Source organism: Corvus brachyrhynchos, unplaced genomic scaffold, assembly GCF_000691975.1.
Source record: "Corvus brachyrhynchos isolate BGI_N302 unplaced genomic scaffold, ASM69197v1 scaffold5, whole genome shotgun sequence".
Lineage (NCBI taxonomy): Eukaryota > Metazoa > Chordata > Aves > Passeriformes > Corvidae > Corvus > Corvus brachyrhynchos.
Window position 1 is genome coordinate 7,992,158 of NW_008238321.1, and position 25,823 is coordinate 8,017,980.

At 41.8% G+C, this 25,823-nt stretch overlaps 1 protein-coding gene across 1 annotated transcript in view; it reads right to left on the bottom strand.

Moving 5' to 3' along the window:
• SDK1 (sidekick cell adhesion molecule 1) overlaps positions 1-25,823 on the bottom strand; it is a 388,322-nt gene that overhangs the window by 123,279 nt on the left and 239,220 nt on the right. Inside the window, 7 exon segments of the mRNA XM_017734101.1 lie at positions 3,434-3,570; positions 11,497-11,673; positions 12,763-12,865; positions 14,934-15,101; positions 15,352-15,468; positions 16,664-16,858; positions 21,992-22,075. Coding sequence (XP_017589590.1) covers positions 3,434-3,570; positions 11,497-11,673; positions 12,763-12,865; positions 14,934-15,101; positions 15,352-15,468; positions 16,664-16,858; positions 21,992-22,075 — 981 coding nt within the window.

Genomic DNA, 25,823 nt, shown 5'->3' on the forward strand with positions numbered 1-25,823 from the left:
CCCAGAATACAATAAAACAAAAAAGGGCTTTTATCTTAATTGTCCTCAGCAGAATTCTATAAGTCTTAATTCATTTCTTCAGTTAAAAGACTATTCAGAATATTTTTTGATTAATTCCTTCAGTCTAAACCTCTTTGGAATAAAATAAGCATATCCCCTCCTAACTCCATGAAGACACTTCATTGGAATTCCGAGGTAAATTGCAATGGGGCTAAACAGGTCATGAAACATCCAAAATTATATTAGTGCAAATGACAGCAATGCATGGTGCTACTTATTTGAAAATCCTATTTCAAATCAAGGTTCAAATTCTTGGCTCTGTGTGGGCAGGAATACTTAATGACTGTGTTTCCTTGGAACTGTGTTTTTCAAATTAGATTATAAATTTGCCCCCAAATGTTTAAGGCCATATGTTTCAAGTCACCCACAGACACAGTCTACTGCGAATACTTGTAATTTGAGAATTATTGCATTGTGCCAAATACATTAATATTAAAAATTAGGTGGCTAGAGTCGTTCATATTCTCAGCAATTTATGTGCATGATCTGCCACTCTTTTTTTCCCCTCTAATTAAAATAAGGGGTTTGTATCTCTTTTCTGAATTGATATTAATGAAAAGGAGTTCTAATCCATGCCAGGTGGAGTGACACGCCTACCTCTAATGCAGCTGGTAATTAAACCCCTGAAATTTATACTGGTTCTTTTGAACCCTCTTCAGTTATTTCTCTGCAACAGATGCTGTTGTGTATTCATTTATGGTACGTGCTTCAAAACCTACCATGGATGCTAAAGCTGTCAGAGTTATCCCAAACAAAACACCCAAAAAAGCAATAAAACAAGGCTACGTTTCAGCACCTGAAACACTCAAACTCCAAACATTCAAACTCCACAGAACTAAGAACAAAATCATCTGTGCAGCTTTGCTAACTGGAAAATAAATCATAATTCCGATGTCCTTCCTCCACCTTCACATGTGTGAAAGCAAAGGGGGATTGGGATGGGAGGCACATTGCTCTGCTGTGACAGTGACAGAGCTCGTGGAGGGTGTTCCCTGTCTCCCTGACAGTCACTCCTTCTGCAGCACACAACCCAAACAGAAATTGTCTTTGAAAAGCAAAGAGTTTCTGCACAGTCATATGAGACCAAGCTTCAACTACACAACATCAAACATCAGCTTTGTTCACAAGCAGTTCTTGGGATGCTCGGGAATAAAGGGAAGGTTTCCAGAGGAGTGGGAGGTCTGGAGAAGCTAAATATTAACCACACACCACTGAGATCAAAATGACTCTGCAAAACAAACACTTCAGGAAAATAAAAACCAAACCAAGCCAGTGACAGTGTGCAGGTGTTACAGTCAGTGTTCCAAACCAAAGTCACTGTTGACACTGCCATACTCTTCTGTATATATGGAATAAGAGAGCACAGCAACAGTGGAATATCTAAGGGCTCAGATTCCTCTCTGTCCTACTTCTGTGGGCAACCATGAGACATTGCACATAAAAGCAAAGTAAATAAAGACAAAAATTTCAAGGACAGCAAGACCTGGAATATATCTGGGAGTTGAGATGCTCAATTCACAGCAAACCTGGTCTGTGTTTGGCTTCTGCAGCTTTGAGCTGCTGCAGAACACAGACCTGTGCTTTGGGACAATGAGACCCTCTCAGTGGCAGGTTGCAATGACATCAGCCAAAATTATTTGATCTATCACACAGTGAGCAGTGCTTCACAGGATCCTGTGGTGTTTCAGGCACTGTTTGCATGCTTTCCAAAGAACTATTGTTGATTTTGGCTGAGCCTTCATCAAATTTCAGTGAATTAATTCTAAAATGACGGCACATCTACCCCATTCCTATACAACTGCAAAGCATCCTTGGTAGAAAGGACTTGAAGGACTTCCAAACTTCTCCATGACACAAGAAAGATGATGGAATGAGATGATCTCTAAGGTCCCTTCCAACTGAAACAATTCCATGATTCTCCTGGCACTGAATAAACTGCCCCTTCTTTTAGGGATTCGTCCCAATCGATGCAGCCCACTGCAGGACACAAGTGCACATATTCTGCTACCTCTGTGCAAATAAAGCTCTAGGACTTTTGCATCATGTTCCCAGGCTGGGAATTCACTAACTGTCATCAGCAAAGCCACTGGGAGACAAGGAGCAGAAGGGTAACATCCTTGGGCAAGAGAACAGGGAAGGATAAGTGTAAAGGCAGTTACCGGCCCGTAGTTATGGGAGGGAAGGAGAGAAGAGGAAAAATTAAAAGGAAGGTGGCGGAGGAGTAGGAGTGCAGGATCATGGATTTTCTTATTCATTTGTTACAAAAATATCAGGAGTCTTTACTTGAAAAGAACTATTTCAAGGACAGCAGTCCTGTGCATGACTTTAGATTTCTGCTAGGATTAGAAACTTGCACTTTGCTTAACAGTTTTTAAGATCATTGGTTCTGGGACCCCCACATCAGAGAAGTTATACACTCCAGCCTGCAAAGCAAAAGCCTTGTATGTGATCTGAAGCCCAAGTTTCCTCCCAAGCTCTTTGTGCGACAAAACAAACTGCTGCTCTCCAGATAATCAGAAATCAGAACTGTTTCACATTCAGTTATGCAGTGACTAATTTCCACATGTCACAAAAAGTGATGCTCTTAATTTTTTCATCAAGAATCAATTGTTCAGCTTGGATTTCCAGCTCCTAGGGTGATAGAGATTAGAAAGTATTGCCAAGGTGACCGATTTCCATATAACCTCATCTTTCCATCAACTCCTAAAGAAGCATTAGCAATGTCCCCGAATAACCTTGCAGACTGAGAGCCATGGAGGAGCCTGTGGACAGCATGACAAAATGGTGGGAAGTGGCAATCCCCAATGCCCAGGTTTGTAACCCATGAAGTCAGATATTTGGGTTTCACTCAAGCATCCTCAACCACCTACCTAGAGGAAAGATGTAAAATGATAATCTACAGAAAGCAAAGAAAATATATGAGCCCACAGCGAGGTAAGACAGCAGGTCCTCTTGACATCCAAGTTTGTTCCTTTGTCAGACCCTCAGTTCCTTGAATTATCACCCTACCTGCATCTTTTAGGTGAAACTGGGGCTCTGAATGCACCGAGAAATCCATGAAACTGGAAAAAAAGGCAACCATGGGAAGGAACAAACTGACTACTGCTGTTTCACTGAGGAATGACCTGTTGCACCTCAAGTGTGGCTGGCAACACTAGAGGTGGAACGAAGTCTTTCCTGTAAAATAATCCCTCCATCTCAGTCTTCTTTGTTTTTTCACTCTTTCAGTGTGCAAACAGCTGTGTGTAAAACCCCTTTGTGCAGGCTGGCTCACATTTAGAAAACTGCAGCAGCATGTTGTAGCAGCTCTGGTGAGAGGTGAGTCTGAAGGAATAATTAAGAACAACATGAAGCTAAGATGTATTTGACTTACTGTTCTCAGAGAGCTCCACCACATAGTAGAGCACAGGGCTGTTGCCATCGAAGGGGCGCACCCAGGAGAGCATCACACTGCGGCTGTAGGAGGAATTTAGGGTGGCCACGAGGTTCTGAGGGGAGTGAGGCAGCTCACTGTGGAGGAAAAGGGAAAGGGAGAAAAGAAAAAAACAGCACAGAAATATTAATCCACATTTCATTCAGCTACAGAGTCTTACAGGCAGTTAAAGGCAGATGACATCAGCCCCGTGTGATGATGGATATAAAACCACCGGCAGCGATTGTACAATTAAATAAATGAAAGACATCTCGGAATTCTTCACAATTTTATCTTATCGGGGGGAATATAAAAATTATGCTGAAAGTCCCAAGGCTGATGCTTAGAATAGCTAATGGACATGTTGCTAAATGTGGAAAAAAGCCAATTTTCATCCTGTTTTTGACTGAGTTGGTCAATAAATTTCCTCTCTTACTTTTTCTCCCTTCTTACAACGATGCCCTACAATGTGACAGCAGTGATACGTACAAGCAGTAAAACACATGGGAGATATGATTTAACGTGGAATTTTTCATACTCAAGGAAGCAGAAGACATTGACACTATCCACACAGAGCTACTAATCAAAATTACCATATGTATTCTTAGACTAAAAGAACAGCTTGATTTACTCACAGATTCAGGCTTATCCTGTCATGGGTAGAATCCTTCCTCCCTATAATAAGGATTTTTTTAGAAGCACCCAACCAGAAAATGTAGTAAAAATGCCTGCAGAAACCCCATGGAAATACAAAATGAAACATTTCAAATACAAAAATAAAACAGCAGCTCAATTAAAATGTGTAATTTCTCCACATAAAGGAAATTTGTGGAAAAACATTTCATTTGTACCCATTGGCTGAAAGTGGGAGCTGCATGGTGAAGTGAGAACACTAAATTCTGCTGCAACCGTTAAATGCTGATGTGTTTTAAGAGATAAAAGCCCTTCAACATTATACTTGAGCATGATTTCTGCTACTTGTCATCCTGGTTCCTAAGGAAGATGAGAATTTTGGAGTGAAAGGAAAGCAAGGAGGGCCAGATTTACCCATTCAATCTGCCCTCCTCCCCAGGAAGGCTGAGGGTGACCCTTCCACAGCTCAGGCCAGAGCAGAAAGCCATGAGGGCACTCACATGCTTAAATTAAAAACGCAGTAATTCCTGGTTCTGATGTATTTTGCCACTGAAGGCTCAGAGTTATTTAAAAACTGCAACTCCTCAGCCACTCACAAAAGTAAATACAGGGTCTGGCTCCAAGCCAGAACAATAAATATGTCCTGGATTTCTGTTTCTACTGGAAGATTGAGGAACATATGGAGAGCCAGACAATAGTTTTATTATTTTTCTGTTAAAGCCATGAATGCTTTTGTTTACGCGTTTCTGATGGATACACACAATGGAGTTAGCACCAAAAAAAAAATATATATTGCTGGAAGAGCCAAAGAGTGGCAAGAAATATACACAGCTAATGAGGCACCAGAAACAGAAGGCACTTCCCTACCCACCTCTCTCCAGGCAAGAGGGGTTGATATTTCCTAAGGCTAAACCTGAGACTCAAAGCCTTGTCTCGTCTCATTTGACTTTAAATGCATAACCAAATTAGCAGCACAGTGACCCCAGGCTCTTTCTGTAGTGAACATGGAATGACACCTCAGGGTGTGATTCAGATCTCAACTTCATTAAATCGCTTGCTTGAGATGCCTTGATGGTGAGGGGTTTAAGTTGACTGTTCTCACCCCTATCTGGGCGTGCACTGACAACTCAGACATGGCCACTTTTGGGCTAAAACAAACATCAGGCACAGCAAGGAGCATGTGTGGGCCCAAAGGGAGCAGATTTTGAACACAGCACTGTGAAATTTTGGACAAACACGTTTAGGGAAGAGGGGGACCTGCAAACAAAGCAGGAGGGCAGCTGCCCTGCGAGACACAGTGTGGCTGTCATTGTAAAGTGTGGGCATGTAAGATATGGCCATTTACCCAGGGACTACAGGAGTGTGCTGCTTAATTCTGAATGAAACATTAAATTATAATAAACATTAAACCTCCACCACAATTTATCATTATGTCCTAGGCAAGCTGGTTGGAAAAGTTTTTGTGATTAAGCTGGCAAAGGTAATTACTGAAGGGAAGAGTGAAATGTCTTGTTGCTACATGGCTCACAGAAGTCCCAGTCCCCACTTCATTTATCACCAGTCCCTGTGGGGAAGAGCTCAGAGAGGGGCTGTGGCTCCAGCTCCTTCTGGAGGATGATGGTCCCAGAAGCAGCAATGTGGGAGGAATGGCTGAGGGGGAGCTCACAGCAGATTATCCCCATGTAACTGCTTTTCTGGGCAGCAAAGGAGCACTCCTGGTATACATTACAGATATTTTCAAGGTGTGCATTTACTGCCCTTGACCTCCCATACATTAGAAGGGCTCAATTAACAGCTCACTTGAAGACAGAGACTACACAGCTAAGAAAGACTTAAAAAGCTCAGTCTCTTTTTCCAAGTGCGCAAGACTCAGAAGACTTTTGAAGAAGAGGGGACATCCCCTTCTCCCTGTTTTTTAACAGACAAACTGAGTTAAAACCTGGGGTTTTGTTTGCTTAGGATTTGGGTTTAGCTGATTATTCTCTCCGATTGACAATGACAATCTACAGCAGTACAAAGGAAATGGGCACTTTCTGCTCAGAGATTGAGCAGCGTGAGCTGCTGCCTCCATCCAGGACACCACAAATATCCCAGCCTTTACCCAAACGTGTCCACGCTGAACAGCAACAGATGGTGCTCACAGATTTAAACCCCTCGAGGCAGACAGAAGTGGTGCCTAAGGAACACACCTGGACAGAAGTAAATATTTAAAGCTACAAAGACATTTCAGCTCAGGACTGTGCCTCTCTTGTTGGAGTATACAGAAGCAGAGATTAATAAGTGGTAATTTCCACTTCAGCAAGCACTTAGGCTTTGTCTCCTTCTCATTTGCTACCACATACCCTGTGGAAGGGATGATAAATGAGACCTGTACCACCATCATGAATATTCACATTCCCCAAAGAGATCATTGTTTCTATTTTTCCTTTAAGAGGATTACTTTTCCTTGCTTCTAACACCCAAAAAATTATTACAGAGAATTCTAATTTCAACCCTTTCTCAGAGTGAGGAGGACCTCAGAGTAGAACTGGGCAGCTTCTAATGCTGGATGAGGTTTAGGACAGTAACACCCAGAGCACTGAACAGTCCTTGACCAGACACTGCAAGTGCAATTCCAGCTTTATTATCTTTCTTTTGTTCATTAAAGCCCCAACAGGAAATACATGGAAGTTTTTCAATATAGTGTTTTAAAACCTCACTCTTCTAATGCTGAAGAGTTGCACGGAGGCAAGTTTTCCATAACTTATTTTGTGTGATAGCAAAATATGTCCATGGACACTTTAAAATCTGTAATTGATAGATAAGCTCAGGGTTAATGGCATTGCCACCAAGGTGACCTGAGGGAACTCTGACAAAGCAATTAAAATAGTGCATTTGCAAGAAAAGAACATGAAGTCGTTGTGACAATCTGGGAGAGAAATATTAGCCAGTTGCAGATGATACATGCTCAAAACAGAAACCCTAATGTTTTGAGTCAGCTCATCACTGCCAGAGGGCAGCTGAAAAATTCACTCAGCAAACATACAGTGTTTTATAAAATTAGCTAAAAGCAGACTATTTGCTGAGGAAAATAAATCAGACATGGTTTGGAGAGACTTCTGAGAAAAATGGTCCAACAGCAGGTAATTAGAGAGACTGTGACTGAAGAGGGGATTACTAAAAAGGCACAGGAGATTAAACAAGTTTTCTTGTCAGTTTATGAAAAGCCCTGCTCCTATTTCATAAACGATTCCCTCAGTCAGGTCCAGCTGACTGAGGGTCTGCTCGGGAGCAGGTCGTTCATCTGCCACAGCCGATAACGGCACCGGGCTGAGGCAGGGAGGGAACGCGGCACTCAGCCCCGATGGCTCTGCTTGGAAAAGTTTATAATGGTTTAAATTAACAAACGTGGCAACTGTTGCTCAGGACTTTGCAGTTTCTCTTGCAGAAGAATCCTCTCCAATTTATAAACATTGGAAGAATTCGTGTGAGGCAGCCCTGAGTTTTGAGGCTCTTTGTCTCTCGCAGGCCTGTAACAAGGTGAATTTTTGGAATTAAAGGGTTGCCACGTTCCAGAGTGCAGAGATTTATTTCCCATTTCAATTTGCTCAGATCTAGAGATGCCTTGGGAAAGGGGTTTGAATTTTATGCTTTCTTTTTTCTGAAAACACCTACATTCAATGCTATACCTTCAATGACAAACACACACAATGGTATTTATTTCCGAGTGCATTTCTGGGCAATATTTCTCCTTTGAGTATCAAGCGCACTCAGACTCAGCAGTGAACCTTGCTTCTTGGATGACATCTCAATAGAGAGCTTGGAAAAATAAATAGAAGCCTTCTTTCCAGCGAGGAAGGAATAATTTATTTTCAAGTTTGACATTCTTCCTGTTTTCACTCCCTGCAGAAAGGAGAAGAGATGGGCTATGGGAACCAAGGGATGTGGGATCTGTATCAAGTTGTGTTTGTAATGGGACGTCATTTTTATCTCTTACCCTGCATTGGTCATACTGATTTTAATTTTAGCAATAATTTTTTAATGGGATATATTGGGAAGAAATTGGAAGAAGCAGCAATTATAAATACTCCAGTAAAAAGGGTATCCAAATTCATGTATAGATGGCTGACAAAGGCAATACTGTGCATTCCTGGCAACCCACTGGGGTTTTTTATAAGTGGTTAGCTCCCCTCTCCTGCTTTTGAAGAAGACAGAACAATAATAGTTCTTTCTCTGATGAAAGGGAACAGAAAGAAGATGAACTTGCTGCCAGGAATAAATTGCCTATTTTTGTATTACATTGTCCTTCCCATATTTTTGCATAGAAAAAGAGCCTAAAAGATTTTACTATATGTTGTGACATAACAGAGGCTTGTACAGGGCTTTGATTTTCCAACAATGCAGCATTACCATACTTTCCAGTCACATTCATACAACAAAGAGATCCTCTAGCACGGGCTGCAGACGGGCTGATATTGAGCAGTGGGTATCCTCAGGCACAGACAGTGGTAATTCTGCATATTTTATACATCCTGAGAATCCTCAGGATACTTTGAGAGAATCAGCACAGTTTCCCATCAGGTGAGTGATACATGGTGATAACTCAGCTTATGCAGCTTTAGGAACAGGCTTTTTTCCATCTGTATGTATTTCAGGGTGGTTTTTACAGGACTATAAAAGTAAGCTAAATGAAGCTGGGATGTTTCATGACATTCAACTACTTTCAGGATCAAACCCTAAGACTTGGAGGGATGCAAGAGAAGCGGGGGGCTCCTGACCAAATGTTTCTGATATGCAGTTGAGAAACTCTGCTAGGAGAAAAGCAAAGTCAGTGTAAAATTAAAATCTATTTCTTGCAGAATAGAAACATCACTCGCAAATGTTTTACCTCGTGCAAATCAAATCAAGTGATGTACATGAAGAATAAACACATTTAGAGGGAAGACAAATGAATGGAGTATCTTGACTAGCAATTAGTTTCTGCGCCCAAGTACCATCAGTGCAAAACTGATGAGCAAGGTAACCTTTGTCTGCACTTTAGCAAGTTCTTCATTAGTTTTCTGGCTTTCCTTTGCAAATATTTTATTTCTTCTTTCATGCTGAGGAAGATGATCCATCCTGCCTGCAGCACCAATGTATCTGTGCTGTGCTGTCAGTGCAGGTTCTGCCAGCAAGGAGCATCACCTTTCTCCCCAAGCCTGGCTTCCAGCAAGGGGAGGCAAAGGAAGAGAAAGTTTTCTTTCTTTCTTTCCAGAGATTAGAAAACTGGACCACTCAGAGATTAAATAACTGAAGGTCACCCTGAAGGTCAACGGTTTTCAACTGAATCAGTTTGAAAAGAAATCAGTAACAAACTTATTTGTGCCTTTGGAAATTCCTCTTGTTGGGCACAGAGGTAGAGGAGGAGCATGCTGGTTCCTGGGGGGAAAAAGGTGGGGAGACAATTGGAGTTGTCAGGCAAGGCTTTTTGGGCTACAATATTATCCATTGGTGACTGCTCCAGTCTGTAATTGGTTGAGAGGCCTCCTTTGAACATTTGTCTGACATTAGTGCTACTCAAGGCACTGAAGTGTAAGTGCCCATCGATGGGAACGTGCATGCCCTGTTTGTTAATGCTCTGCACAAGGGAATCATCGGGGAGAACAGGGAATGTTACAGATCTGTCATTCCTATACAAGCTGGAATTTAATTTAAGCTTTACTTCAGACGTTTCCTTTCCACATATTTTCTTCTTCATTTCACTCCTGTTGTATCATGTATCTCTCTTCCTCGTGGATCTGTGCTGCTGAGCCAAACGATAATGATGAAAGTTGCAAGGAAATGCAATGTTCTCTGGCAGTATTGCACTACCTGCAGCCCTGCTTTGAAAAGAAATGTCACAACTCAAGGTATTATTGAATGACTTATCAGTTACTCAACTCCTCTGAAAGAGTGGGTCTGATAGATTTCTTTAATTCCTCCAGGAAAAACAGGTGATGGGCGATCAGCAATAGAACATCAGAGGAAGTAGAGATGCAGGATTAAGAGCCAGCGCATGGGGAGCCAGCCAGCACAGCTGGAACAGCTGGGGTGCCTCAGCAGTGCACACAGGATGAGCCTCTCCCAACCAGCTTCTAGCCCAGATTTTATGGACCACGGAAGAAGCTCCTCAGTGGTCAGTGGGGAACTGCAAGTAAATCCATCCCCTGTGCTGTACTGGGCTGCACAGGGCAGCTTTTGCTGTTCAGCATTAGGAGACCATCCTGCTGCTGAAGTGTTTAGCACATATTTATAGCTTTGTTTCAAAGTCCAAGCTTTAACATTCTTTTCAGTCTACTCCATGATTTTCTGCCCTCCATTCAAAAACCGCCTCAGAGAACAGTGAGCGTGGTTATGCAGCAGCAATATATTCTGAATTGTCTTCTGCTCTTGGATTCCAACCAGCAGTAAAATGCACTCCGGGAGGAGAGCTGAGGAGTGCTTAATTAGAAAAAGAATGTATGACCGCTCTTGGAAAATGGGCATCTGATGGAGCCTTGGCACTGTCAGAATAATACAGTATCAAACAGCCCTCTACATAGCAAATCTCAGAGGTGAACTCATTACACTGCCAACCACACAATTGCCATCTTCTCAGAGACATCAGGCATGACCAGCAGAAACAGATGCAATTTTAGTTAAATTAAAGCACGTGACACTACTTGCGTAAATAAATAAATAACTCTACATAAAACATTACCTTCTTTTGTTTTTTTTTTTTAATTTGATCTGCTACACACTTGTACCAAATCCACAGCTGTTGCTTTTAGTGATAAAAATAAAATGAAAGTGCACTTCACCCCAGTGGAATGACAGAAATAGAAAATATGGAATCCTGTAATGACATTTTTATAATCCTTTTCCAGAACTGAATGGCACTTCAAGCATTTTCTTGTTTTTGTTTTTAAAGATTCATAGGAATAAAGAAAGTCATACATAAAAATATTTTTTTTTCCTGAAAAATGATGTATAAAGAGAATGCAAGAGTAAGCAATGCCCATCCAGGGACCAGCTATTCTGATACATGTTTAACGGAGAAAAAAATACTAAAAGGAAAAAAACATTTTCTTGTTTCCAAACCTTGGCATCACAGCACAGCATCTGGGCTTTTTGGGGAAGCCCTACAGCATGGGGTGATGGAAGGATCCAGGTTTAAAGGGACCTTAGGAAGTCTCTGGTCCAAACTCCTGCTCAAAGCAGGCTCAGCTGTGAGATCAGACCAGAGTATTTCGAGGCAATTTCATTAGCAATGATCCAGGCTTAATTTCCCTTAAAAAACCCCACACCAAAAATCAAAGTTGCTGACTCTCCAGATCACCTAGAATTAAATGCTAGAAAAATACCTGAGGGTGTCTGAAACCAAGTGTAGTGAGCATTTGAGCTGGGGTACTCACATCACTTCCAGCCGAGCCGTTCTGGAGTCGTTTCCTCCAGAAGAAATGACCTCACAGGTGTAATCCCCAATGTCACCCGACCACGTCTGGCTGATGAGGAGGGTCCCATCCTTCTCTACCGTGATCCTGGAACTGCTGGATGGATTTATTACAACACTGTCCTTCTTCCAAAGGTACCTGAGTATTACAATGTTTTAGTTATTGATTACCCATAAGAACACCAGAATAGATTTATTTTAACTCTGCTGGAAGGTATCAGCTTCTGTCATCACATGTTAAAAATGACAGGCCCCTGCAGCTACCTTCAAGAGCAGTGCCTTTTACAAATTTAAGTTTTAGATCAAGTGATCAGAATGAAAAATGTAATTCCATCAGAAATATTATGTATTTTACAAGGAAAAGATGAAGTACTCATAAATGTCCAAGTTCTTAAGTTCGCCCCCACTAGAATGTTAACTCTGCAGTTAATGGTGGGTGCTGGCCCAGCTCTGCCAAGGCTCTGTAACATTGGACTGCCACAATCAGAAACTTGTTGAAGGTTTTCTAGAGCTGAGGTATCAAAAACACACCTCCCAACAGATCACAGACGTGTGGAGAGACCACACTCACAATTTCCCACCTCTAACTGAAATTTTTACAGCCATATTTCTCTTTCTGAAGTTCTTTCTGCAATTCACCCTTCAAGCACTCTCCAAGCTCTTCCCTGCATTTTATTTCATTTGTGTTGCTTTCAGACTACATTAATTTTCATGGCAAATTTATTTTCAAGTTTTGAGCTTCCTCCAAATGCTCTAATGCAAATTTTAACCATCCAGACAAATTCTGGTTTCCTTTACACAGTTAGAACAGACTATAAGCCCAAGTTATTGAGTTGTTTCCAAAAACATGGGCATCTCTTGTGTGGCTTTTATGTACCCCAGAGTAAACACTTCTGAAATCCTATTCCTTCTCTTTGGCTTTTACTCTCATTAAGTATCAGCCTCTGACAAGTCGGTTTTATTGATAGTGTATTAACCTTGACAGCAAAATCATGGAAGGCTATATTGAAGTCATGAAGTGGAACATAGCTCATTGTAAATAATACATAAGGCTGAAATGGAAGATGGGATTTATATGATTAATGATACAGTGTACAACCTTATAATGCAGTAATCAGGGGTTTGGTGTGAAAATCTGGGGTCCTGAAACTTTTCACCTAATGCTATTCATACAGCTTATAAAATTAAGCTGGGATAAACCACACAAACGAGAAGTGACACCACCAACCTGATTGAAATTCTGGGATCGTGAGTGGCCTCGCAGCGCAGGGTGGCTGTGGTTCCTTTGATCACTGTGCTGTCCTCGGGAGGGCGGACAATGGAAGTGCGATCTGAAAGGAGCACACGGCACAGCTCAGGTGAAATTAGAGCCTTTTGACTCGGGTATTCACTCAGAGAGCAGCCACTGAGCCTTTGTCATTCAAAGCTAGCAGGCCACTGCTCTTCAAGCCTCTGCTGTGAAGGCTCCTCTCCCTCTAAAGTCATTGTGACACAGGTGACACGCTGTGGGGTCCAGAGAGCCACAGCAGCAGAGGGCACGAGTTGAGCCCAGAGGAGAAGAATGATAAAGCTCTCTGAACTCTCCCTGGGATTGTGCAAGTGTCTGTGGCAACTCCGTGAAGTCTTAACGAGTATGTGGAAGACAACACTGAGTCAGGAAACGAGTCACACTGTTTGAAGCAGCAAAACCACAAACAACACCAAGGAAAATCTGGGCAAGGAAGAACACACTTGAAAAATACCGAGAAAGAGGTGAACTTAAATGGCACCCTACAACTTCATCAACTCCAGGACAGAGGAGGAGTTTCTGGTAGAAAAATCTTCCATATCAGAAAAATATGTTTACTCAAATGTTTCAGAACATCCTTATTGAAGCACCTCCTGAGCCTCAGAACACAACAATTGCTGTAACTACAGCAACCAGAGCCGGTGTGAAAGATCCCCACTCTGTGTCACACACAGGAGCAGCAGCAGAGAGCATCGGCTGAGGCAGGGAGACAACCAGGGCGAGCATGGAAGATATGTGGATAATGTTAATAAGTCCCAAATCCCTACAGCGATAATCAGCATCTACTGAGATATCTCGCACATGCAGAAGAAGGGACCATCAGCAAAATCAAAAGCTGACTCTAACAGCATGGAATTTTCATCATTACTCCTGGTGTAACTATGTAAGACTTCTGGCTCTATAATGATGCTGTTGCTACACAAACATCAGGTTATATTCACATTTCTTCCCTGCATGCAGTACAATGAACAGGAGCTATCTTTAATACATGTAACAACCATAGCTTTGAGAATTAATAGGAAGGATCTCCTTTACTTGATCCTGGATATCATTCAATTTACACCATCCTGATATCTACACCAACTCTATATTGTCAATAAGACATAAATACAACGGCCACGTGACACGAATACCTTACAGTCACTGCCAGAAATGTTTTCCCAAGTTCAAAAGGAAATATGTGGCCGATTGCAGACTTTGGGGATTAACAAATGCCAAATATGCACCACACATCAGCAGCATAAACCAGTACTTCAGGTGCTGGAGAGGAGAGAGGGCCACAACACTTCTCTATTAATCCTCATCATCTTCATTATTTTCAGTTGCTCTTAGTCCCAGCTCACGGATCATTATTTTGTACCTTGAGTAGCAAAAACCATGTTACACTTCAATTTAACTCACTTAGGAGTAACACAGGTGAACCTCTTGGATCAGACTTTCTTCTCCAACAGAAGAAATAAAAAACATAGAGATCAAGGGAAAATGGTGAATGGCAAAACCATTTCCTATGTTCACACCAGTCTGTAGCACGAGGGATAAGCTGAAATCTGCTGCACTTTGATTTGGCTTCCAGCAGCACCCAGGGTAACAAAAAAATACAAAAATATGAGGAAAATCCTATCTGTTGTAACTGTGGGCACAGCCTCAGTACCAGCACGGACTGATCTGTGCTGCCTGCACACTCCTGGAGGGAGAAACCACCTCTATCTGTTGTAACTGTGGCCACAGCCTCAGTACCAGCACGGACTGATCTCTGCTGCCTGCACACTCCTGGAGGGAGAAACCACCTGGAAACAGCCAAATCTACAAGTTAAAAACTCTGACTTGCAATGCAAGATGCCAATGAAAAACCTGAGTAAAACTGTAATTGTGATTGAAGCTCTATTTAAATACACTTCCTTTCACAAAATAGAGATTTATATGCATAATTTTCCAAACAAAAAGGGTATTTGTGATAGGCTTCCTAAAATAGACACATTATTCCTATTAAATCATACAAGTACCTCTATTAACGAGAAAAGCATAATTACTTATGAAAATTTCCTGAGCGCACAACAAAAACTGATTAATACTTGATTAAAGTTAGACTTTAAACAAAGCATTATCCTTACTCCACACTGTCAGCATCACAAAAGCATTCAGAGCTCCTTCAGAGTTGGCTGCACAGCAAGTGTAATTGCCAGCATCCTGCAGGAACACGGGCGTTATCTGGAGTCCTCCAGACTCGAGGAGAACGAAGCGAGGAATCTGCACCGAGCCACTGGCTAAGATCTGCTCTCCTGAAACACACGAGGGGGAAGCAGCATGATTAGTGTCAGGTGGGCTCAGGGATCAGGCACTGCAATTCCAGCTCTTCCAAAACGTTACATCCTGCCCGGGCACCTGCTCGCAACGGCCCCACAGCAAACCCGCTGCTCATGGGATAGGGGAAAGGGGAAAGAGGCTCTGAATGGATCTACAGGATCTCAGTGACAGGAATGGAGAGGAAAATGTGGATTACAGCTCTTCTACAAGTTAATAACTGGCTACCTTTCTTCCAGGAGATGGCAGGTCGGGGAGCCCCTGAAACTTCGCAGGTCAGCACTGCAGTCATCCCCTCGGTGACTGTGGTGTCCTCTGGGGGCTGGATAAAGGCTGGTTTGATGTCTAGAATAAAAAATTCAAACACGCTCAGTGCATCAGCTCTCAGAAAGATCCTTTAACTATTATCATGGACTACTTTGCATCCACTTTTATAGAGCTGATCATGGAGAAGGACATGACCATAAGACATGAAAACCTTTCAGCAGTGACTGTAACCTTTTCTTATTCATCTCCCAGGAATTGTCTAATCCTGTTTATTACCTACACAGAAAATAAAAATCTATCAGCGCTTGTACCTGTACAAGTAAGATGGGTTAAAGAGAAAGGAAGATAAAGCTCAAAATGAGTGTTTGGGGGGAACTTGAGAAATCTAGATAAACAAAACTATTTTCCTTCATCTTCATAACAGAGTCCTTTAGGATGAAAGGCAACTTGAGAAAGGCATTAACTTTGAAACTTAAATGTCAGCCAAAAGAATTTAGAACCTGAGCCTTATCCAAGATATTTTCTAAGTTTCTTTCTCTCTTATTTTCCCCCAGTTGCATTTTATTGCAGTTTTTTTCCTGCAGTTTCCTAGATCTATATTGAACTGGGGCTGATTTATTTTCTGAGGCCAGTAGAAATTCTGGTTGGTATGTGCAAACTGCTCTTGGGCTAAAAATCAGCTTCCTGAAGAGAAGTTTAATATTACAGAAATGACTGTTAATAATCACTTTTAAAAGAGACTACTAGGATTTGTAATTCTTCCACAGAGAAGCATGCACGTCATTAACAAAACCATTTAATCTGACTTTTCGGCCAAAAAAGACATTTAACTTGAACTTTCTTTCTTTTTCCCAACTAAATGCAGTTGGGGACAAAGGCATATAAAATGATAGCATGCACAATCATGAAGCAGTAGCTCAACTTCAGGATAGAATTACATTAGAGTGGAAATATGAAAGAAAGATAAAAGTACTTCACAATTAATCTTTCTTTTTTTTTTTTTCCTTTTCACTAAGATCTCTTTTTTGCTGTGTGGAATAGATGAGTTCACCTCAACCTCTCCTGATGTCATGGAGAGCTTTTCCACAGGCTTCAGCAGATTGTGCTGAGGCCACAGGGGCATTTTGGGTTTCCTTACAGCTGGGGCAGCTACACTTGACTAGAAATCAGGGCTCTGTGGGTCAAACTACAGCAGCTCAGACAAATGTGATGGGTGTGGGGTCACCTACAGGGATGACACCTCCTGCACCCCGTGCCACCACTCCTCACTCACTGGTCACATCCAGGTAGGTGTAGGTCTGGATCTCCCCAGCTTGGTTGCTGGCGAAGCACTGGAAGATGCCGGCGTCCTGGGGCCGCAGCGCGTGGATCCGCAGCCCCCCGCTCAGCAGCACCTTGTACCGGGGGTTCTCCAACCTGCTCAGGGGAACTGAGTCCTTGTACCACACCAGGGTGGGGATGGGAACACCTATTCCAACAAATAAATCGCTATTAGTCTTTGCAAAGCACTGTCATGGTCACATCCCTGTTTTCCCATCTTTCTACACCAATTGTTTATATTTTTTCCGAGCTGCTTTAGATAAATGAAGGCTACATCTCACATTATCAATGGTAATAACACACTACAGGACACAAGGGAATAAAGCCAGCAAACACTGAAGGAGGAATGTTGAGAAAACATGTTATCAAATTACTTTCTTCACCCAATCATATTTCATGCTACTACAAAATAGGATTTGGAGCCATTTCATGTGGAAAGCCAGAATCATGCTCCTTAAACAGCAGCAGCGTGGCAATACAGCCACTCTGTAAGACCGTTCCATCCCAAATAACATTCCTCTGTGCTACTGTAGCTAAGATGGCTAAAATACAAAGGAAATAGCAAATTACACATGAAAAATGAAGTGCTCACATGGCTGTACTTGAGTCCCAATTTAGCAGCTTGGTTTGAGCCAATGTACAAGCAACATGTTGCCAACAATGGGATAGCTTTACATTATTATTATTTTTATTCAGTCTCAAGCTTCACCTGTTGTTTGAAAAAAGCAGGCATAAAGTGAAATAAAATTCCTAGCCTAGATAAAACTTACAGTCCCATTTATTCCTGTTTTCTTTCATGTGCATGTTCCACAAACCCTGACACAGTTATTTCACACATATTTTTGTTGCTGTCATGTCCCTGTCAGCTGGGATGAAGTGGCTGTAAATTTATTATACACAAATAATGTAGGATTCTTTTTTCCTCAAGAGATGTCAGGGGCCTAGAACAGTCTCAGACAGCTGTTCTCATCCCACTGCTCATATCAGACAATGTTTTATCTTGACATCCTGGAAATCCCTACTGGATCAAATGCTGGGGGTTCTCTGCAGAGATCAGAAGTGAGGCAGGTATTTTATTACGTGATTAGAAAATCACTGAGTAATTAAGATTGGAAAAGACCTCCAAGATCATCCCCTTCCTGAGCACCTCTCCAATGTCTGATCACCCTTTCTGGGAAGAAATTCTTCCTGATGTCCAACTTGACCCTCCCCTGGCACAGCTTAAGACCATTTCCTTTCATCCTGCCTGTTGGTCCCTGGGAGCAGAGCCTGACCCCCATCTCACTACAACCTCACCTCAGGGAGTTGTGGAGAGCAAGAAGCTCCCCTCTGATCCTCCTTTACTCCAGGCTGAGCCCCACCAACTTCCTCAGCTGCTCTTCACAGGATTTACACTTCAGACCCTTCCCCGGACATGCTCCAGCCCCTCAATGTCCTTCCTGAACCAAGGGCCCAGAACTGGACACAGCACCCGGGGTGTTTTTGAACACATTTCACTTAAAACTTCAGACCTACACAACCTCTTGTAATAAGGTAAGAGACCACGAACTTAAATTCATGGGTGAGTGAAATTTGCCCAAATAGAAAAAAACAGTTTCACCAAAGCACGGAGGATGGGATGTCACTGATGAACTGAGCATCTGCAGACAATGAATTTCACTGCAATGCTGGCAGTCACTTGATGTTCTGAGAGATAAAGTGCCATGGGAAGATCTATATAATCATCATTATAATCTTAAAACTCCCAAAATTAAATACTACTGTGTTATACTTCCATTCATATCTTCTCTCAGTGTACTTATTCTCTTTATACAGACAAAAGCTGTATTAACTCTGGAAAGAATGTACAAACAATGTATGGAAATGACTAAAAAACAACATCCAATTGCTGTTGTTACTTTTATAAACACATATCATTTACTTCAATCACCTCTGATGCTTTTGTTCTGCTGATAAAATAAAATGTACTCATAATGCAGATAATCATCTCAGGAAGAAACCCACTATGTAGAGTGCATTGTCTGATAGAGAATAGACGTGGTGTAGGAGCTTGCAATAGGCATAATTTAAATTTCATACAACAGCCCATATACAGAATTAGCGTAAATTTCAATGTTCACAATTCTCGGTGAGAGTGTTATTCATCTCTCGAAAATCCTCCTGGGCAAATACAAATTATCACTGAGTAATGAAGAAACAGATGATGCAAAATGGAATAGTTCTCTTGATGCTGAGAAGCCTGGAAATGATTTCAAGTTTAAATAATAGCAACTCCATTTTCCCACACATTAGACTTGATAGGCACCGAGGAAATAATGAAATCCTGCATTCAGAACACTCAAACCTTTAACACTGGTGTCATTCCATAAATCCCATTCTACTAACAGTATTGGCAAACCTTCTAATCCTATAATCACTGTGAGATACACCTTCCTATCACCAACTCAGCTGACAAACTGAATATTACCATCTCTATTTCTCTACTTTTCAGTTACGGGTATCTTCCTCCACTCAAAGTTATGAGTCTGAATAATAGGATCTTATCTGAGCACTCTGACGCCTGTCAGCAGCATTCATTTGGGCTTTACTGATCTTCCCACAGAGATTTGTCTGCCAAGTTGTACACATGCTCTCTTCTAATTTTGCTACCTGTTTGGTTGTAAAAATGGTTAAAACCCAGCTTCTCTTCTCTTCCTCTTCTACTCACCCCACAACCTTTCCTCTCCACACACCCGCAAAGGAATTTTGCTTCTTTTCTTCTCTAAACAACTGGTGAAAAAATTATGAAGAGAACACACCTTATAGACCTTTTGCACTCTACCTTTCCAAGCAGTATCAGCCTGACCCTGCAGCTTGAGAGGTGAGAGTGGCCTAAAGGACTGGCAATAATAAATAAAATAACCTTCTTTCTCAGTTGTGTGCAGCACTATTCATTTTTCACAGACAAATTAATCTAGTGTCAGGGGGAGGAAGGGAAGGCAGGAAACAGAGATGCTGGTTCTGGCTTTGCCACTTCTTCTGTAACCTTGGGCAAATAACTTAAGGAACCCGAGGCTCAGCTCCTCCATCTGTGAAACAGCTGCTTGACTCTCTGCCAAATTTAACTTAAGAACCTCAATGAAAGGCTCAGGATATTCACTGTGTCATCTTTGTTATTTATTTTTTAGCACCTCCTCTAGATCCCAGTGAGCTACTGGGGAATCCCCAAAGCCTCTCTTCCATCTACTTCTCTAAACAGGTAGAACTGAAGTCCAATTAACTGCGTTCCCCAGACACCACCACCACTGCCTGAAGCTCTAAACTTTCCACAAGCAAATAAGAAAGAGCATTTAAAGGGAAGCCATTGAACATTCAGGGTGCATCAGCCACTGCTGGAAGATAAACAGCAGAGCCTGGTTCCTGTGGCCTGATACACTGAAACTCCATTACAGGGAGCAGGGAGCTGGTCGGTGCAAGTTGCAATTTTATTTACCGTTAATCTCTGCTTATACTGTGAAATTAATCTGTCTCTCACACATTCATAGTGCTCGAAGTCTTGGCAAATGGGCTTTGTGCACAGAACCTGATGGGCCTGGGGGAAATACAATCTGTCTTCCTTTTATAGCAAAGGTAGAGGGCAGCTCTGCAGTTTCCCCAGTGCTTCATTCTCTCAGCTCAGAGCAGGAAGGCAGCAACCTTCATTTGCCATCTTTAAGTGCTGGCAATTGCCAGATTTGTGTAATAATGGATCAAAACTCCTCTATGTCCTGCCCCTTGTAAGTCTGTGTTATAGATACTCAGCAAAATAATCCACAAGGAAAGAGGTTCTCATGCTCCTGCACCACATGCATCAGCAAATCAGATGTGCACTACAAGAGCTGAGCAGAAATAATTAGTTTTGTCTAAAAAGGATTCCCATATCTCCACTGAGAATGGTTATGAGTGCCCCATCAACCCGCTTGGGAACTAAACTGCTCAAAGTAAGAGTTAGGGTAAAGGAAGAGCTGAAGTCAAACTCAGGTCTCCCTGATTCCTCCAGGTTTTGGGTTGGGTTGTCTTGTTTTTTTTTTTTTTTTTTTTTTTTTAATCCATGAAAAACATTTGAGACAGCAGTTTGGTTCCTGGGGAACTCCACTGACAGCAGGTCCTGCTGTGTTTTGCTTAAAGAGCTATTAATTAATAAGAAGACATTGTCTCTTATCATCTGATAGTTTCATTTCCATGAGAGCTTTTTGTAAGAGATCTCATCATAGGCTTCTGAAATTCCAAATCAGCAGAGCACCCTTAACACACACTTTCTTATCACACAGTTTGCAAAGATTCCTTCTAGAATAGCAGTGCTGACTCCTTCCTACATAAAACAAGGAGAAAAATGCTTGAATCATATTGGCAATAACATAATCATGCAGTAAAAACATCTTCATTGGCTCTGATTTAGAGAAAGGCACCACACAAGTAAGCTGTTAGTTAGGTTTGGGTGCTTTTTAAATCAAGGATGTGATCTTTTTCCCGAAGGATTTCATGGCATTTTATGTGTGTTGCTTCTTAAACTCAGCACCAGGGAAATTGAGAAAAAAATGTTCAGTCCCTTGCCAGAGTCACGTAGAAATTTGGTGACTTTGAGAAACCTGCTCTAAACACATCATGACAATGTCTCCTACCTTACCAGAGTGCTGAAATAGGTGGTGATTGCATTTCTGTGCAACTCTACTTGAAACATCATTTTAGTTAGGTGAAATTCTAGACACTGGAAGCCTTTTATAATAACAAACCACCAGCCAATTAAAAACCACATATATAAGTTCTCCTGCAGATTTCATAACTACATTCAGATGTCAGAGTTACTGACATTTCTATTCAGTATAAAAGTTCTCTTAGTTTTAGAAGAAAGGGCAGTGGAACTATTGGAAATAATGACTGTTTGCATTGCAAATAACGGGTTTCATAACCATGCTTTTCCCTCAGTCCATTTTCTGGCTCTAGATTTTCAAATCTCTTGTCTAGTGACAACTCTGAAGCACAGGCAGGGTCCCAGAGTGACAGGAGCAGGACTTGTGCTCCCCATAGACAAACATCAACGTGCCAGCATTATTCCAAACTAAACTAAATCACAAGAACTGCTCAACTCTCCAAGGGGAAAGGCCACCCCTCTTCCTTTCATATGGGACCTGTGATAATCAGCAATAACACAGAGACTTCTAGACATTAAAAGCTTACAAAGATGGTTTGTATAAGATGATGTCTTCAAGACTGGACATGCACATGCCATCAATCCAGGTTGGGAACACTTTTGCAGACTCACCCATGGCCTGGCACAGGATGTCCACGTCCTTCTCCACCTCAGCCAAAATCACATTCTGGGGTTCAGCCGTAAAATAGGGAGGTTCTTGAGGATGGGGAAAGCAAACAAAAGTCAGCAAGCAAAGCCACAGCAAAATGAAAAACAGGTGCTGATTAAAAAAAAAATATTCATCACAGAATCTCTCCACAAGTATTTGATATAGGGGGTTACAAACAGTTTAGTTTGTCCAAGGTTTGTCTATTTGGAGGTGAGGTTTTTTTTGGTAGTAAAAGCATCATAAAAAAAAGAAGCTGACAAGTTTTGCTATGCTGAGTATGAATTCCAGAGCTGAGTCAATGGAAGGTAAAGATTTAGGGGTTTGTGCTGCAAATTGATGCTCAGAGCAGGGGCTACTTTTCATTTTATAGGACTGAATCATGGAACATGTTAATTCTTTGCTTAGAAAGGCCCTCCCAAGAGGTTTATAAAGGTTTATATTTGCAATGTAGCATTTTATAGGATAGTTTGCTTCAGTATCTAAAGTGCATTTCACCTCAGCAAGGCATGAAGCACCTCAAATAAAGTGCCATAGCATGTCAGGGAGTCGACATCAGAGGACAAGTGCAGCATAATTAAAAGAAATTCCTCTCAACTGTTTTATTTTATGAAAGCAAACAGATTTAATGCTTTAATTGAAGTTATAGTAATAATCATAAAAATCCCCACTTTATCATTAGGGCTAAAGAAAAGATATTAGATGTTTAATTAAACAAAGACCAGACTGCAGAAATTGCAGAGTTTGCTGGCATGTAACTCCTTCTTCTATGCAGCATAAAATTGAAGAGCATCATGTCAAAGTCCCAGAGGCACGAAGGTTGCAGTTATTATCATGGTAACTAAAGACTGTCAAAGTCTGTTCAATGCAATTATCATCTGAGTACTGTTTTTAGAAGGATTTTACTTGATTATAAATACAGTTCTCTTGTAGCATAACCAAACTCACTGGTAAGCTTTAGAAAACACAGAAAAGGCAAGGAAAGTAGCTTATGAAACAGAGTTATTTTATTTCCATTTTAAGGAAACTGAGTATGTTTTAAAATACGTGGGAAGCTACAACATCCAAGGTCAGCTGAGCTGACCTGCCCTTAAAACTCTTCACCAAACATGTCTGGAAAAAAAGACTTGTGGTTATATTATTGCTAGGGCATCAGCATTTTAGTAAATAAAATAAAAATCATATAAATTTATCCTGCAAAATCTTGTTGCTATCTGCAGCATAGCAAGTGTGGCTGTCACTGCACGGGGGTGACATCAGGAGGCACCAGGTCAGAACAGAAACTCCCCTTTCCCAGCACTTCTTCCCTCTCACTACAATAAAATACTTGCTTGGGTGTACAGAACTGTGGTCTCATTTGAGCACCAATGGATATTACAATTCTGTATTCATTCCAAATAAGGCCAATCAATATTGGTCTTCAGCACACCATGCAGGGGAGGAGGGGAGGTTGCAAACAGCCTGGAATAGTTGTTTACCCAGCAAAACCAATAAAAACAAGCCACCTGATTTATTATATTCTAATAATATTCATGTATTAACATTATTGATCCTCACTGCTTAAATATAAAGCTATTAATAAACATGCATAATAAGCTGTGATTTATTGCATATGATCTCATGCGTTAATCTCAACAACAAATTGAAAAGCTGAACATTTAATTGAAATTCACTGATGGCACACACTTTGACATGTTTGATCAGCTAAGTTGCTGAGTCTTCTGCAATTCATCTAAGTCCATGTTTTCACTCCGAGTACACTCCTTCCTCTCATGCCATCCTCCAAAGCCTGCCTGATGTTTTCCTTGCAGTCCATTTCTCAGGATGTTAACTTTTTAATTTCCAAACTTTTCAGCCTCCTGTCCTTATCTATGTGTCCAGTCTGTGGCCACACACGTCAGTGTCCACACGTCCATCTCTCAGAGTAAAATTTGAATCTCTCACTCGGTGGCAATTTGATGTGATTGTGGGGTGAGGACAAAGCAGCACTGGTCCAAGAGAGCATCCAGACATTCCCTTCTAAGTCTGGGCTTCTTCTGTAAATGTCTCTTCAGTCAGTGAGGTTCAAAGTTTATCTTCTGCTTAGGGAGCTCCTGACTGCACCTTTCCTTTTATAAAGGACTCTGCCCTTAATGGGCCAATCTCTAAACTTGGCAACCTTCAGCCACCAGGTCTCAAACTTTCTCCTGGATCAGCAACATACTCACACACCAGTGATAAATTTGCAGATTTATCTTCACTGTGGGCCTTCAGTCTGGCTGCAAAGCACTTAGTGTGACCTCAAAGATGCTCGTGGTTCCATGACCTCTGTTTATGTGCTGCTGCTGCGGCACAGTTCCTGCAGTTACACGTGACATATTTACACAGTCGTCTTTCCCTCTGTCCCTCCCAAAATCCTAACCTGCAACCTGTGCTCCATCCTTTAAATCCCACACAGGCTATTATGTCACCCTGAAAGAAACTTCTGACATTAAGGGATGCTTAGGTGAGCAGGTATCAAGCAATGAATTACGTGACAAAGAACCTGAAGTCAGTGACAACTGTCACTTAGCAAACGGGATGCGATGTTATAAAAGGAAGACTCACATCAGCTTTTTCTGAAAGAAGCAGGGAGAAACAGAAGCAGACAAGACAGAAAAAGAGCAGGAGCAGCAGAAAGATGCAATCTAAAGGCCAGAGGCAGATCCCAGAGGACTTTTGGTGCCAAAAGATTTGATTTCCAGTCTTGAAGCCCAGACTAACCTTTTCCCCTAGACTAAAGCCTGCTGGAACTCTGTTCTCACAGCCACTCCAGCAGCTGGAAGCTCTGCCAAATACTACACCTGACACAGAGACAACAGCTGCCCACAGATGAGTTAGATCCCATTCTTGAAAGATAAGCACTGACACAGAAAACCTTCCAGAAGCTACTCTGCAATTTATGGCCTGTACTGACTAGAGATTGAGACAAGCCTGGGTGGGATGAAAGGCTAATTCATAAGGGATTTCTGGAAGATCCAGAATAGCACATGGACAACAGTGCTGTGGCAATCCTAACATATGTGGAAAATTAACCTCGGTGGTGCAAGGAATGAGGGAAACAGAACTCTTGGTGTAGGGACACCCCTAGGGTTTTGAGGCAAATAAAAGAGTGATTTCACACAGAACCACAGAATGGGTGGGGTTGGAAGTGACCCATGGAGGTCATCCAGACCAATCCCTCCCCTAAAGCTGGTTCATCCAGGGCAGGCTGCAGGTGGGTTTTAACATCTCCAGAGAATGACACTACACAACCTCTTTGGACAGCCTCTTCCAGTGCTCTGTCACCGTCCAAGTAAAGAAGTTTAAAATTTCCATGCAATTGTGCAGCTTTTGCACATCCATGTGCCATTCACCAGCAGGATGGATGCTCTAAACGTCCTGTGGATTCAACAGAACTCAGGCTGTGGAGGAAACAGCTCCAGTTACAGGTGCTAGACAACTGAAACCTCAGTTCCTCACTTTTCAGAGGTGTCAGATATGTCATCTGCACACCAGGTTTTGTGCCCGAGGGCCTGAGTGCCCAGCATTAACTGCAAGGGAAAAATTCAGAGTATCTGAATGTAGGTTACACAGCACCTGATGAATGACTGTCAGAAAGAAGCCATAAAAATGCAGCACTGTTTATAGGGGTCAGATGGCATTCTGAGGGGGCATTCTGGCTGGCAGTATATATGATGCCACTGCATATTTATAAGGCTTGGTTTGAATCACACAGCCTGAATTTAACATTTATTGTTGTAGGCAATAATCATGTGCTGAAATTTAATACATGTGGCA